The sequence below is a fragment of the Lithobates pipiens genome, unplaced genomic scaffold (genome assembly GCF_037356315.1).
Source record: "Lithobates pipiens isolate NorthernLeopardFrog02 unplaced genomic scaffold, aLitPip1_a1.2 Scaffold_19, whole genome shotgun sequence".
Taxonomy (NCBI): domain Eukaryota; kingdom Metazoa; phylum Chordata; class Amphibia; order Anura; family Ranidae; genus Lithobates; species Lithobates pipiens.
The window spans coordinates 231,577,881-231,589,914 of record NW_027507764.1 but is presented as its reverse complement, the minus strand read 5'-3'; the positions used below and the strand labels follow the sequence as shown (position 1 = coordinate 231,589,914).

General features: G+C 40.7%; 1 protein-coding gene across 1 annotated transcript in view; it reads left to right on the top strand.

Annotated features, from left to right (window-relative positions):
- The window catches only part of LOC143998049 (glucosylceramide transporter ABCA12-like), a 73,735-nt gene that overhangs the window by 21,856 nt on the left and 39,845 nt on the right, over positions 1-12,034 (top strand). Inside the window, exon 4 of the mRNA XM_077493824.1 lies at positions 10,020-10,113. Coding sequence (XP_077349950.1) covers positions 10,020-10,113 — 94 coding nt within the window. The remainder of the gene's footprint in view (positions 1-10,019; positions 10,114-12,034) is intronic.

The window sequence follows — 12,034 nt, the reverse complement described above, 5'->3', positions numbered from 1 at the left end:
TTTTCAATTAACACGCATCTCATACTTAACTGCTCTGTGGAATGGTTTTTCACAGAGCTCCCCAATCCTCTTCTTCTTGAGTCCCTGCCAGTGCTCCTGGATCCTGCCCCTTGACCAGTGCCCCCAATAGCGGGCCGCTGGTATCCATAAGATAAGCCCCCCACTCGCTCCTCATTGGCTTACTGACTGTGATTGACAGGAGTGGAAGCCTGCTGCTGTGTCAGCCAGTGAGGAGACAGCCGAGACTCCCTTGCACATCGCTGGATTGAGAGGATGCTCAGGTGAGTATTGGGGGGGGGGCTGTGGGTGGAGCAGCACAAAGAAGGTTTTTTACTTTCATGCATATAATGCATAAAGGTAAAAGAAGCCTTTAGCCTTTACAACCACTTAAATGCAGCAGCCAGAGGATCAGCTGATATTGCAGAAACACTACTAGATGTGGAAACTAAGGAAAGGTTCTACAAACTTTCAGAAGACATTATTGTACATAATTAGCCACAGCGTTATATTTGGGGTTTAATAACACTTTAAGAAAAAAATATATTGTATTTATTTATATTGGAGTTGTCTAAGTTGGTTGCTAGACAACTGAGCATGCATGAAGCCAGAGAACTCAGCTCCTCCATTCCTCACCAGTCAATACCCATAATCTAACTGCTGATCGAAGAGCTTTCTGGCACACATTATCTCTGCAAAGATAATGACCCTTAGTGCAAGCAGACAATGGGATTAGAAAATGGGTATCCAATGCATTACGTTCAAATAAAGCAGAATTATAAAGTGCTTCAGGCTGCCAATACTAAAATTATTTTAAAAATTTGCTCACAGTTTAAGGCACTTTGCCCAAGTACAAAGTATGTTAGATCCTATGTTTGGACTAGGTGAATACTTTGATAGATACCCTTAATCGCTTCATAGGACACTGTAAGCAATACTTAGCAAATTTTTACATTGCAAGCTCATTAAGACTTATTAAACATACTTTGAAAAATATAATTTTCTTATATATCAGTATTACATATAACATATCTGAGTAGTCATTGCGTTTGTAAATAATGTCCACTACAGACAGTATAAAAGATCTCTATACACTGAAAATTTTAAATTAACATATTCTGAGTCCTGAATGGTATGAATAGAAATAGAATCATATTGTAATTACCCACTCCTCATTTATACATGAGAAGATATTTTTACTGAATTGAAAAAATAATAAGGAAAATTGACTTTCATCAAAAGCCATGAAAAATTCTTTCTCTTTGATTTTCCCTGCTCATTCTACACTCCTAGTCAATGTTTTATCACAAATCTCTCAAGAGCTCAGTTTCAAGAGCTTGTCTCCCAGTATCAAAAGCTAGGTGTATTATTCAATCATTTTTTAAAAAGAAAAGTAAAAACTGACCCGTTCATTGAACTAAAATATTTTGAAGGGATATATTTTTTTACAAGCTTAATTTATGCTTCATAAACTTTGCAAAGCTATCTCTTCATGCACATTTTGGTTCAGCAGTCACTGTGAAAAAATACAGATCAGAGCAGGGAGCATTGCTACAGTTGTAATAGACCTCTGGCACCCCTGAGCTTCTGAATTGAAATGTTGGCAGCATAACATAACAAAAACCAAATGAAGCTTTCTGTCCCACTGTCATCTCTTCTATCTCCATTCTGCTTTCTCTTTGCTATTACCACCCATGCAAGTTAATACTAAGCTATCATGTAAAACTACTTACAACGGAATAGCCATGCCTCTATTTTATTTTATTATTTTGGACTGCTGGTGCTCTAAAAACAGCAGTGCAATTCTGTATATTTCCTGGAGAGTTGATGGCCTTGTGTTCTAACCTATTGCTGCTCAGCCCCCTTCCCAATCACTTTCAAAGAGTCAGGGTTGGGGGAGGTAGAAGCTTTTGGCTGGAATGAGGGGCTTCCAACAGATGTGCAGAATAGCAGCACTGCAGCACACAAAATCCCAAATTTTAAATAAACAGTCATATATCAAATCAAATCAAATAAGTCACAGATATGTAGCATATCGGTAGATTTGAATAACAGCTAAATACTAACATACAAAGAGCATTAAAAAAAAAAAAAAAAGCATTATAATCTGCATCTGTTACCTCACAGTTTCACCCCCCCCCCCCCAGCAAAAAAAGAAAAGTCAGCAGCTACACATACTGTAGCTGCTGACTTTGGTCCATCGAACTACACACAGACAAACTGTTTTCCCGATTTTTAGTCCATCGCACTTGAGTTCGTCGGATAGATTTGAAACATGTTTTATTTCTAGGTCCGTTGGACTTTTGGAGAAGAAAAGTCTGCTGGAGCCCACGATCGAATGGTCCGATGGATTCAGGTCTGCCGGAAAGTCCGATCGTGTGTATGCGGCATTAGGGTTTCTTTTTCTTATTTGTTATAAATGACAGCGTGTATCTTTACTATCCACAGAGTTTGTATTCTTTGTATTACTTTGTATGCTTTACAAAAATTATTTCATAGTTTCATGGTTAGTAAGGTTGAATAAAGACACCAGTCCATCCAGTTCAAGCTGAGTGAGTTCCTACAATTGTCCCTGTACATTGCACACTCACATCGGTCCCTACCCTAAAGGTGCCCACATTATTTAAATAAATAATAAATTAATAAATACTATGCTGGATATTTATACTGAAATGGACTGGGTAATGTGTTAGGAACAAAGGGATGCCACATTGTTTGATGGAAATTAAAATTATCAACCTACAGAGGGCTGAATTTAAAGACACCCCAAAAAATCTAAGTGAAAAAATTATGCAGAAAACTAGTCCATTTTGCTGAAATTTCATTGCAGCAACTAAAAATGGTACTTTGTATGCCCCCCGCATGCTTGTATGCATGCCTGACAATGTCAGGGCATACTACTAATGAGAAAACGGATGGTGTCCTAGGATATTTCCTCCCAGATCTGGACCAGGGAATCACTGAACTCCTGAATAGATTAAGGTGCAACCTGATGGCTTCAGGTGGACCTATTTGTAGATGTTCTATCAATTCCTTCATCCTCCAGGAACTGGCTGCATACAATGAGGCCAGACATTGTGGTGCACCAGGAGGAACCCAGGATCCACTGCACCAGCATAAGGTCTGAAAATGGGTCCAAGGATTTCATATCTATAGCTGATAGCAGTCAGGGTGCCATTGTCCAGCCCGTAGAGGTCTGTGCGTCCTTCCATTGATATGCCTCCCCAGACCATCATTGACCCCCCACCAAACTGGTCATGCTGAATGATGTTACAGGCAGCATAACATTCTCTATGGCTTCTCCAGATCCTTTCACGTCTGTCACATGTGCTCAGAGTGAACTTGCTCCAATCTGTGAAAAACATGGGGTGCCAGTGCAGACCTGCCAATTCTAAAGTTCAATGGCGAATGTCCATTGAGCTCCACAGTGCTCTGCAGGGAACATAGGCCCCACTAGAGGAGGTTGGGCCCTCGGCCACCCACTTTAAGTCTGTTAATGATTCTTTGGTCTGAAACATTCACACCAGTGGCCTGCTTGAGGTCATTTTGTAGGGCTCTGGCAGTGGTCGTCCTGTTCCTCCTTGCACAAAGTAGCAGATACCGGTCCTGCTGATGGGTTAAGGACTATGGCTTGATCTCCTAGAGTAACTACCTGTCTCCTGGAATTTCCTCCATGCTCTTGAGACTGTGCTGGGAGACTCAGGAAACCAGGCAATGGCACATATTGATGTGCCATCCTGGAGGAGTTGGACTGCCTGTGCAACCTCTATAGGGTCAAGGTATTGCCTCATGCTACCCGTAGTGATACTGACCCTAGACAAATGCAAAACTAATGAAAAACAGTCAGAAAAGATGAGTAGTGGAAAGAAAAACACCTGTAAAACCATTCCTGTTTTGGGTGTTGTCTCACTGTTGCCCATTTAATTTACCTGCTGTTAATTTCATTAACCTCAGAACAGCTGAAACTTATTAGTAACCCCCTCTGCTACTTAACTGACCAAATCAGTATCCCAGGAATTTAATTGACTTGATGCTATACTCTGATTAAAAAGTACTCTCTTAATTTTTTTGAGCAGTTTGTGTGGGTATATATGTATGTATGTGAATATATATACATATATATAGGTGTGGCATGGATTTGTATTCAGCCCACTTTACTCTGACACCCCTAAATCTAGTGGAACCAATTGCCTTCAAAAGTGACCTAATTAGTAAATACAGTCCGCCTGTGTGTAATTTAATCTCAGTATAAATATAGCTGTTTTGTGAAGCCCTCAGAATTTAGAGAACCTTGGTGAACAGATAGCATCATGATGGCCAAGGAAAAAAACAGACAGATCAGGGATAGAGAAGTCTAAAGCAGGGTTAGGTTGTAAAAAATATCCCAAGCTTTGAACACTTCACGAAGCACTGTTCAATCCATCATCCAGAATGGAAAGAGTATGGCACAGCTGCAAACCTTCCAAGACATGGCCATCCCTCTAAACTGACAGGCTGGGCAAGGAGAGCATTAATCGGAGAAGCAGACAAGAGGCCCATGGTAACTCTGTATGAGCTGCAGAGATCCACAGCACAGGTGGAACAATCTGTCCACATGACAATTATTAGTTGTGCACTCCACAAAACTGTCCTTTGTGGAAGAGTGGCTGAAAGAAAGCCATAAGAAGTCCTGTTTGCAGTTTGCGATAAGACATGTGGGGACACAGCAAACACGTGGAAGAAGGTGCTCTGGTCACATGAGACCAAGATGGAACTTTTTGGCCTAAAAGCTAAATGCTATGTGTGGGAGTAAACTAACACTGCACATCAACCTGAACACACCATCCCCACTGTGAAACATGGTGGTGGCAGCATCATGTTGTGGGGATTCTTTTGTTCAGCAGTGACAGGAAAGCTGGTCAGAGTTGATGGGAACATGGATGGAGCCAAATACAGGACAATCTTAGAAGAAAACCTTTTAAGAGTCTACAAAAGACTTGAGACTAGGGCTGAGGTTTATCTTCCAGTAGGAAAACAAACCTAAACATACAGCCAGAGCTACAATGGAATGTTTAAGAACAAAGCATATTCATGTGCAGAGTCATGCCCCTAGCTGCCAGGGGAAAAACTCCTCCAGTAAGGGCGGGGGTAAAGCCAAGGGAAAGGAAAGACAGATTCTGGTGCTAGGGGACATAAGGACAGAGAGGACACTCTGTCACAAAGACCAGAAGTGCCAAACTGTATGTTGTTTGTCAAGTGTTCAGGTTTGGCACATGACGGATCTGGTGGATAGATTACTGGGAGGGGCTGGGGAAGATCCAGCTATCATGGTGTACATTGGCACCAATGACAAAATCAGAGGAAGATGGAGTGTCCTAGAAAAACCTAGGAGCTAAATTGAGGACTAGGACCTCCAAGGTAGTATTCTCAGAAATACTACCAATACCTCAAGCCACACCAGAAAGGCAGTAGGAGATTAGGGAAGTAAACAAGTGGCTGAGTGTCAGGGCTGGCTTAGCCCTTCCTCCTCTGGGCTGGCCGCTCAGCTGTCGGCTAATTGCCGGCTCTCTTCTCTTTCCACAGTTACCAGCTGTTCCCGATGATGCTCGTCTGACCTGCCTATTTAAAGCCTTCCAGCTCACTCTTTCATTTGCCTTTGCGTTGGTCACATCACTAGGAACCTTCTCCTGCTGTTTCAAGACTGGCTTGCTGACATCCCTCCTGGCTTCTATCCTGCTTGCAGTTGCTCTCCTTGGATCCCTAACATCTGGACTGGCTGATTACCCGATTTGGTTTATGAACTTTGGACTGGCTGACTACCCGATCTGGCTACTGGACTTTGGCTATGCTTGACTATGCTTTTTTCTATTTACCTTTTTATTTTTATTAACAAACAAGTGTGATTTGATTGTACTTCTGTCTCTGTCTGTTTCATGGTTCCTGACACTGAAGAGCTGGCATAGAAAGGAGAGGTTGGGGTTACTGGAGAACTGGGCCGACTTCACAGTCAGTTACCGGCTCTTTAGCAGGGAAGGCCTGCACCTAAATGGGGAGGGTACAGCTCGGCTGGGAGAGAAGATGGCTAAAAAATTAGAGGGGCTTTTAAACTAGGCAATGGGGGGAGAGTCCAGATGTAGAGATAATCAGCGTGGAACAAATATCAGAGGGTAGTTTTCATGGTAAGTTGACTAAAGCACTTAAACTCGATGTAAGTAAATTAACAAGTCCAAATTGCAACCTCAGAACAACCAAAAAAGGAGATAGTATCTGACCGGGCAAAACTATATGGCTTGCTCACTAATGCCAGGAGTCTGGCTGACAAGATTTTGTGGGAATTTCTGAGACTTGGTTCAACAGCTCTCATGATTAGCTGGCAACCATTCAAGGATATTCCCTATATCACAGAGATAAGGAGAGTAAAAAAGGGGAGGGGTATGCCTGTATATCAAGAATGATGTACAACTGTCAGGGCTGGCTTAGCCCTTCCTTCTCTGTGCTGGCCGGTCAGCTGTCGGCTAATTGCCAGCTCTCTTCTCTCTCTTCAGTTACCAGCTGTTTCCGATGATGCTCGTCTGGCCTGCCTATATAAAGTCTTCCAGCTCATTTCTCCTTTGCCTTCACGTTTGGTCACATCACTAGGAACCATCTCCTGCTGTTGTTTCAAGACTGGCTTGCTAACATCCCTCCTGGCTTCCATTCTGCTTGCAGTTGCTCTCCGTGGATCCCTGACGTCTGTACTGGCTGACAACCCGATCTGGCTACTGGACTCTGGCTCGCTTTTTCCTATTTATCTTTTATTTTTATTAATAAACAAGTGTGATTAGATTGTACTTCTGTCTCTGTCTGTTTCATGGTTCCTGACAACAAGTGAATGTGAGGGACGTCATCACTAATGGAGCAAGGGAGGAGGTGGAATCCTTATGGGTAGAGCTTCAAAGGGAGGAAACCAAGAGGAAATTAATACTGGGAGTATGCTATAGGCCCTCTAACTAGAGGGAGGATGGGGAGGCAGATCTCCTATTACAGTTTGGAATGGAGGCAAGGAATGGAAGTGTCATTATAATGGGGGATTTTAATTATCTATACATAGACTGGGCGGAAGGAACCGTGCATTTAAAGGCTCGATATTTCCCAAATGTCTTTCAGGACAATAAATGGGTCAGATGGTAAATGCACCAACAAGAAACAATGCATTACTAGACCTACTGATTACTAACAATACAGACCTGATCACGGATGTAGAAATACGGAGAAATTTAGGAAACAGCGACCACAGGTCAATTAGTTTCAGCATAAATCACAAAAATAGGAAACAAAAGGGCAATAAAAAGACACTGAATTTCAAAAGAGCCAACTACCTAAACTATGCTCCTTGCTAGAAGATATTAAATGGGATAAAATCCTGGGGAAAATGAACAAAAAGGAAAAATGTGTATGCTTTTGGAGCATATTTAATAAAGGTATTGGCCAGCGCATCCCAATGGGAAATACATTTAAAAAAGCTAAAGAACAAAAGTCCTGGGTGGCTTAACTCCAACGTAAAAATGCATATATGTCAGCAACCATGAATCAGACGGAGACAGAAAATGCAGTAAAAATCACACCATTTAATATAGTGGTAAAAATGGTACAAATAGTAAATGTTAGCAAAACATAGACAGTGTTCAGTAACCAAATAGGGTAGTCAGAACAAGCCAGGAAATCAGGGAACAAGAGATCAGCATAGGCAGAGCAGCAGACAGGATCAGGAACCAGAAGGGACATCAGCCAGGCAAGCCTTCAACACGAACACAGCAGGCAGTCTCTAGATATGTTGACCAAGGTGAAGGCACAGGAGATCTAATCCAGGCAGGGGTTGTTAACCAGCAGGATATGATCACCAGGTGAGTCACCGTGGAATGATGAGTACTGAGCTCTGAGAAGGGAAGGCTGAGCCCACCCCTGACAGTACCCCCTCCTCAATGACCCCTCTCCCTCGGAGGGCGACCAGGTATATTAAGAAAATGTCTATGGAAAGCACAGAGGAGGACAGGGGCATGTACATCTGAAGATAAGAATCCAAGAGCGCCCCTCTGACCGTACCCTTTCCATTGAACCAGGTAGTGTATGCGATGATGATGGATTGTAGTTCATACTGCTCATGGTTCTGAAAGAAAGCTGAATTCCCAACTGTACACAAAAGGCTCGCCAGAACCGGGACACAAATTGACTATCCCCATCCGAGACGATCACCTTGGGTAGCCCATGTAAGCTAGAGATCTCCCGAGCAAAAATGGAAGCCTGTTCCTTAGAAGTGGGCAACTTCTTAAGTGGAATACAATGTTTCATTTCCAAGAATCAGTCAACCAATCAATAGAGTTCCCCATAAATGTTTACTGTAAAAATTAAGGTCTGTCGGCATGGACATAAAGTGAGTACATGGATTGAAAACTGGCTATGGGGGTGAGTCCAGAGGGTGGTGATAAATGGGGAGTACTCGGAAAGGTCTGGTGGTGTGGTAAGCAGTTCTGTCCTGGGACCAATCCTATTTAATTTATTCATAAACAATCTGGAGGATGGGATAAACAGCTCAATCTCAGTGTTTGTGGATGATAGTAAGCTAAGCAGGGCAATAACTGCTACGTAGGATGTGGAAACCTTGCAAGAAGATCTAAACAAATTAATGGGGGTTGGCAACTACATGGCAAATTAGGTTTAATATTGAAAATTTTAAAATAATGCATTTGGGTGCCAATAATATGAATGCAATCTACTTGCTATAGGGAGAGCCTCTGGGGGAATCTAGGACTGAAAAGGACCTAGGAGTCCTAGTAGATGACAGACTCAGCAATGGAATGAAATGCCAAGCTGCTGCAAGCAAAACCAACAGAATATTGGCATGCATTAACCACCTGCCGACTGGCTCATCTGATATACATCGGCAAAGTGGTTTTGGTGTGTGTACCTTTTAAAAATTAATAATAGCAGGCACGCGCACTGCATGGCAGGGTACCAGATGCGTATGGCCTAGAGCTGGAACAGGGATTTGTGTGTGTAAACACACATATCTCTGTTCTGTCAGGGGAAAGGAGACATATCATTTCTCCTATTAAGTAGGGACTATGATGTGTCTCCTCTCCCAGTCAGTCCTATCCCCATAAAGTTAGAAACACTAACTACAGAACACATTTATCACTGTATAAATGTCAATGGTCCGAAAAATGTGTCAAAAGTGTCCGCTCTTTTTAAAAATCGCAGATCACTGCCATTACTAGTAAATAAAAATTCCATAAAAATGGCAGAAATCTTTCTCATAGTTTGTAGACATTATAACTTTTGCGAAAACCAATCAATATACGCGTATTGTGATTTTTTTTACAAAAAGTATGTAGAAGAATATATATTGGCTTAAACGGAGCAAGAAATTTGTTTTTTAAAAACATTTTGGGGATATTTATTATAGCAAAAAGTAAAAAATATATATTTTTTTTCAAAATGTACGCTCTTTTTTTGTTTATAGAGCAAAAATGTAAAACCGCAGAGGTGATCAAATACCATCAAAAGAAAGCTCTATTTGTGGGGAAAATTGAGGATGTCAATTTAGTTTGAGTACAGCATCACACGGCCCCGCAATTGTCAGTTAAACGGCAGCTCCATATCTCAAAAAATGGCCTGGTCATTAAACAGCCAAATCTTCCGGTCTGTAAGTGATTAAAAAGGGGATTCATTCCAGAGACGGTAATTCTACCATTATACAAGATGGAGAAACTGGTTAAAACCATTTTTAGTGCAATTTTGGCATACCAGGGAAAATACCAGTAAATGCCTAGGTTTTTATTTCATGCAAACCCTGGGACACAGGTTGATTGTGTTACCTGTTTTAACAAATCTGACCTTATATCAGACCATAGTTTTTAAACACTGATAATGTCTTCAAAATGGCAGTCAAATAAAGCAACAGTATCAAGGCGTGCAAGATATAACTACATCTATCTTCACATTTTGTGACATTGGACTTAAAAAATAAGTGAATTAACCAAATATTTGTTTTTATCCCCTAAAAGGTATTCTTACAATTGTTGCAAGATGGTGAGCGCACTTTAACTCAGCATACTGTTTTGGATGTGGACATGGCAGACTACAAAAGTAACAATTCAAGTAGGTTTTGATTTCCTTTTTTATTTATATTGAAAATGGTATTAGGGCAATTATTATGATAATTATTTACTGTACACATAAATCCCTTTTCTGGAAAAAGGAAATACAGCTGCAAAGTCCTAATTTGATGATAGCGCAAACCTTATTCACATTTATTTCTTTTAATAACATGCATTTACAGGCAATGGAGATACTGTTCTGGGACAGGGATCTCCAGGTTTGGCATGGCAACTTACTTAGTGAAGATCCTCACACATGTATTTCCTTGAATGCTGTGACACATACAATATTCATCATGCCTTGTGAGTAGAGGCTGCTGTGTCACTGAATTCAGAATCTGTATTCTGAACTACAGAGTTGCTGAAAAAAAGCAGTTTCAGAAGGAAGAGTCAATACAGGAATCACTGTCAGTGTTGCCAACCTCCCAAAGTGAAATTTTTACCCACAGAACACCAAAAATGTACTAGCAGCACCAATATTTTACCTGACCATGCCTATTTTTTTCATGACACTTTAACCACTTAAGGACCAGGCCCATTTGTCAGACTCTGTGTTTACAAGTTAAAATCATTTTTTTTTTTTACTAGAACCCCCAAGAATTATATATATATATATTTTAACACCCTAGAGAATAAAATGACGGTCATTGCAATACTTTCTGTCACACCGTATTTGTGCAGCGGTCTTACAAGCACACTTTTTTGGGAAAAAATACACTTTTTTGAATTAAACAATAAGGCAACAGTAAAGTTATCTGAATAGTTTTTTATATTGTGAAAGATAATGTTACGCTGTGTAAATTGATACCCAACATGTCATGCTTCAAAATTACACCCACTTGTGGAATGGCGACAAACTTCTACTCTTAAAAATCTACATAGGCGACGTTTAAAAATATCTACAGGTTACCAATTTTAAGTTACAGAGGAGGTCTAGGGTTAGAATTATTGTTCTGACTCTAACTATTGCAGTGAGACCTCACATGTGTGGCTTGAACACAGTTTTCATATATGGGTGCTACTCGTGCATGCGTTTGCTTCTACGCGTGAGCTCGGCAGGATGGATCGCTTTAAATTTAATTTTATTTATTTTTTCTTTTTTTTTTACTTTTTTTTTTAACATTGTCCTTTTAAAAAAACTGTTTGAGTCACTTTTATTCCTATTACAAGGAATGTAAACATCCCTTGTAATAGAAAAAAAATCATGACAAGACCTCTTAAATATGAGATATGGGATCAAAAAAACCCCAGATCTCATATTTACACTAAAATGCAATAGAAAAAAAAAATGTAATTTTAAAAAAGAAATAACATTTTTTCCTTTAAGAGCATTGGGTGGAAGTGACGTTTGAAATTGCTTCTGCCAGTCAATGCTATGATGCCGAGTGGGGGCCATCTTCCCCTCACTCGGCATCCAGGCCACCAGGGGAACAGACGCAATCGTATGATGGTGGGTGGTCTGCAAGTGGTTAAGAAAATGTGTATAAAAATGACCTCCTTTAGTGCAAAACAATGAAAATACCAATATTTAAGCTACAAACATGCAGCTAGTGTTTTTAACAGAGTGCTTAATGTATAACCAAAGGAAAATACATATTTCTCCATTTACATGAAAGTCAGTATTAATATAACCTAGCAGTTTTGTCACCTGCATCCAACTGGAGAAATTTCCATTCAATTTCAGTTCCAGGTAGCCACCAGGATCAATAGAATAGAGGTTTCCTCTTTTTCTGTTAGGGATTGGATCACACTTTTGCTGATAATGGTAAACAGGCCAAAGAAAGAGGGTGAATCTCCCCAGCTGGAGCACAGAGACATCAAAAAATAAGTGACCTTGCAGTAACTAGCTGCCAAAGAGACAGTAATGCATTGTTAAAATAACAATTGGACCTTGCAGCAGTGTTCAGTGGAACAGGTGTCCC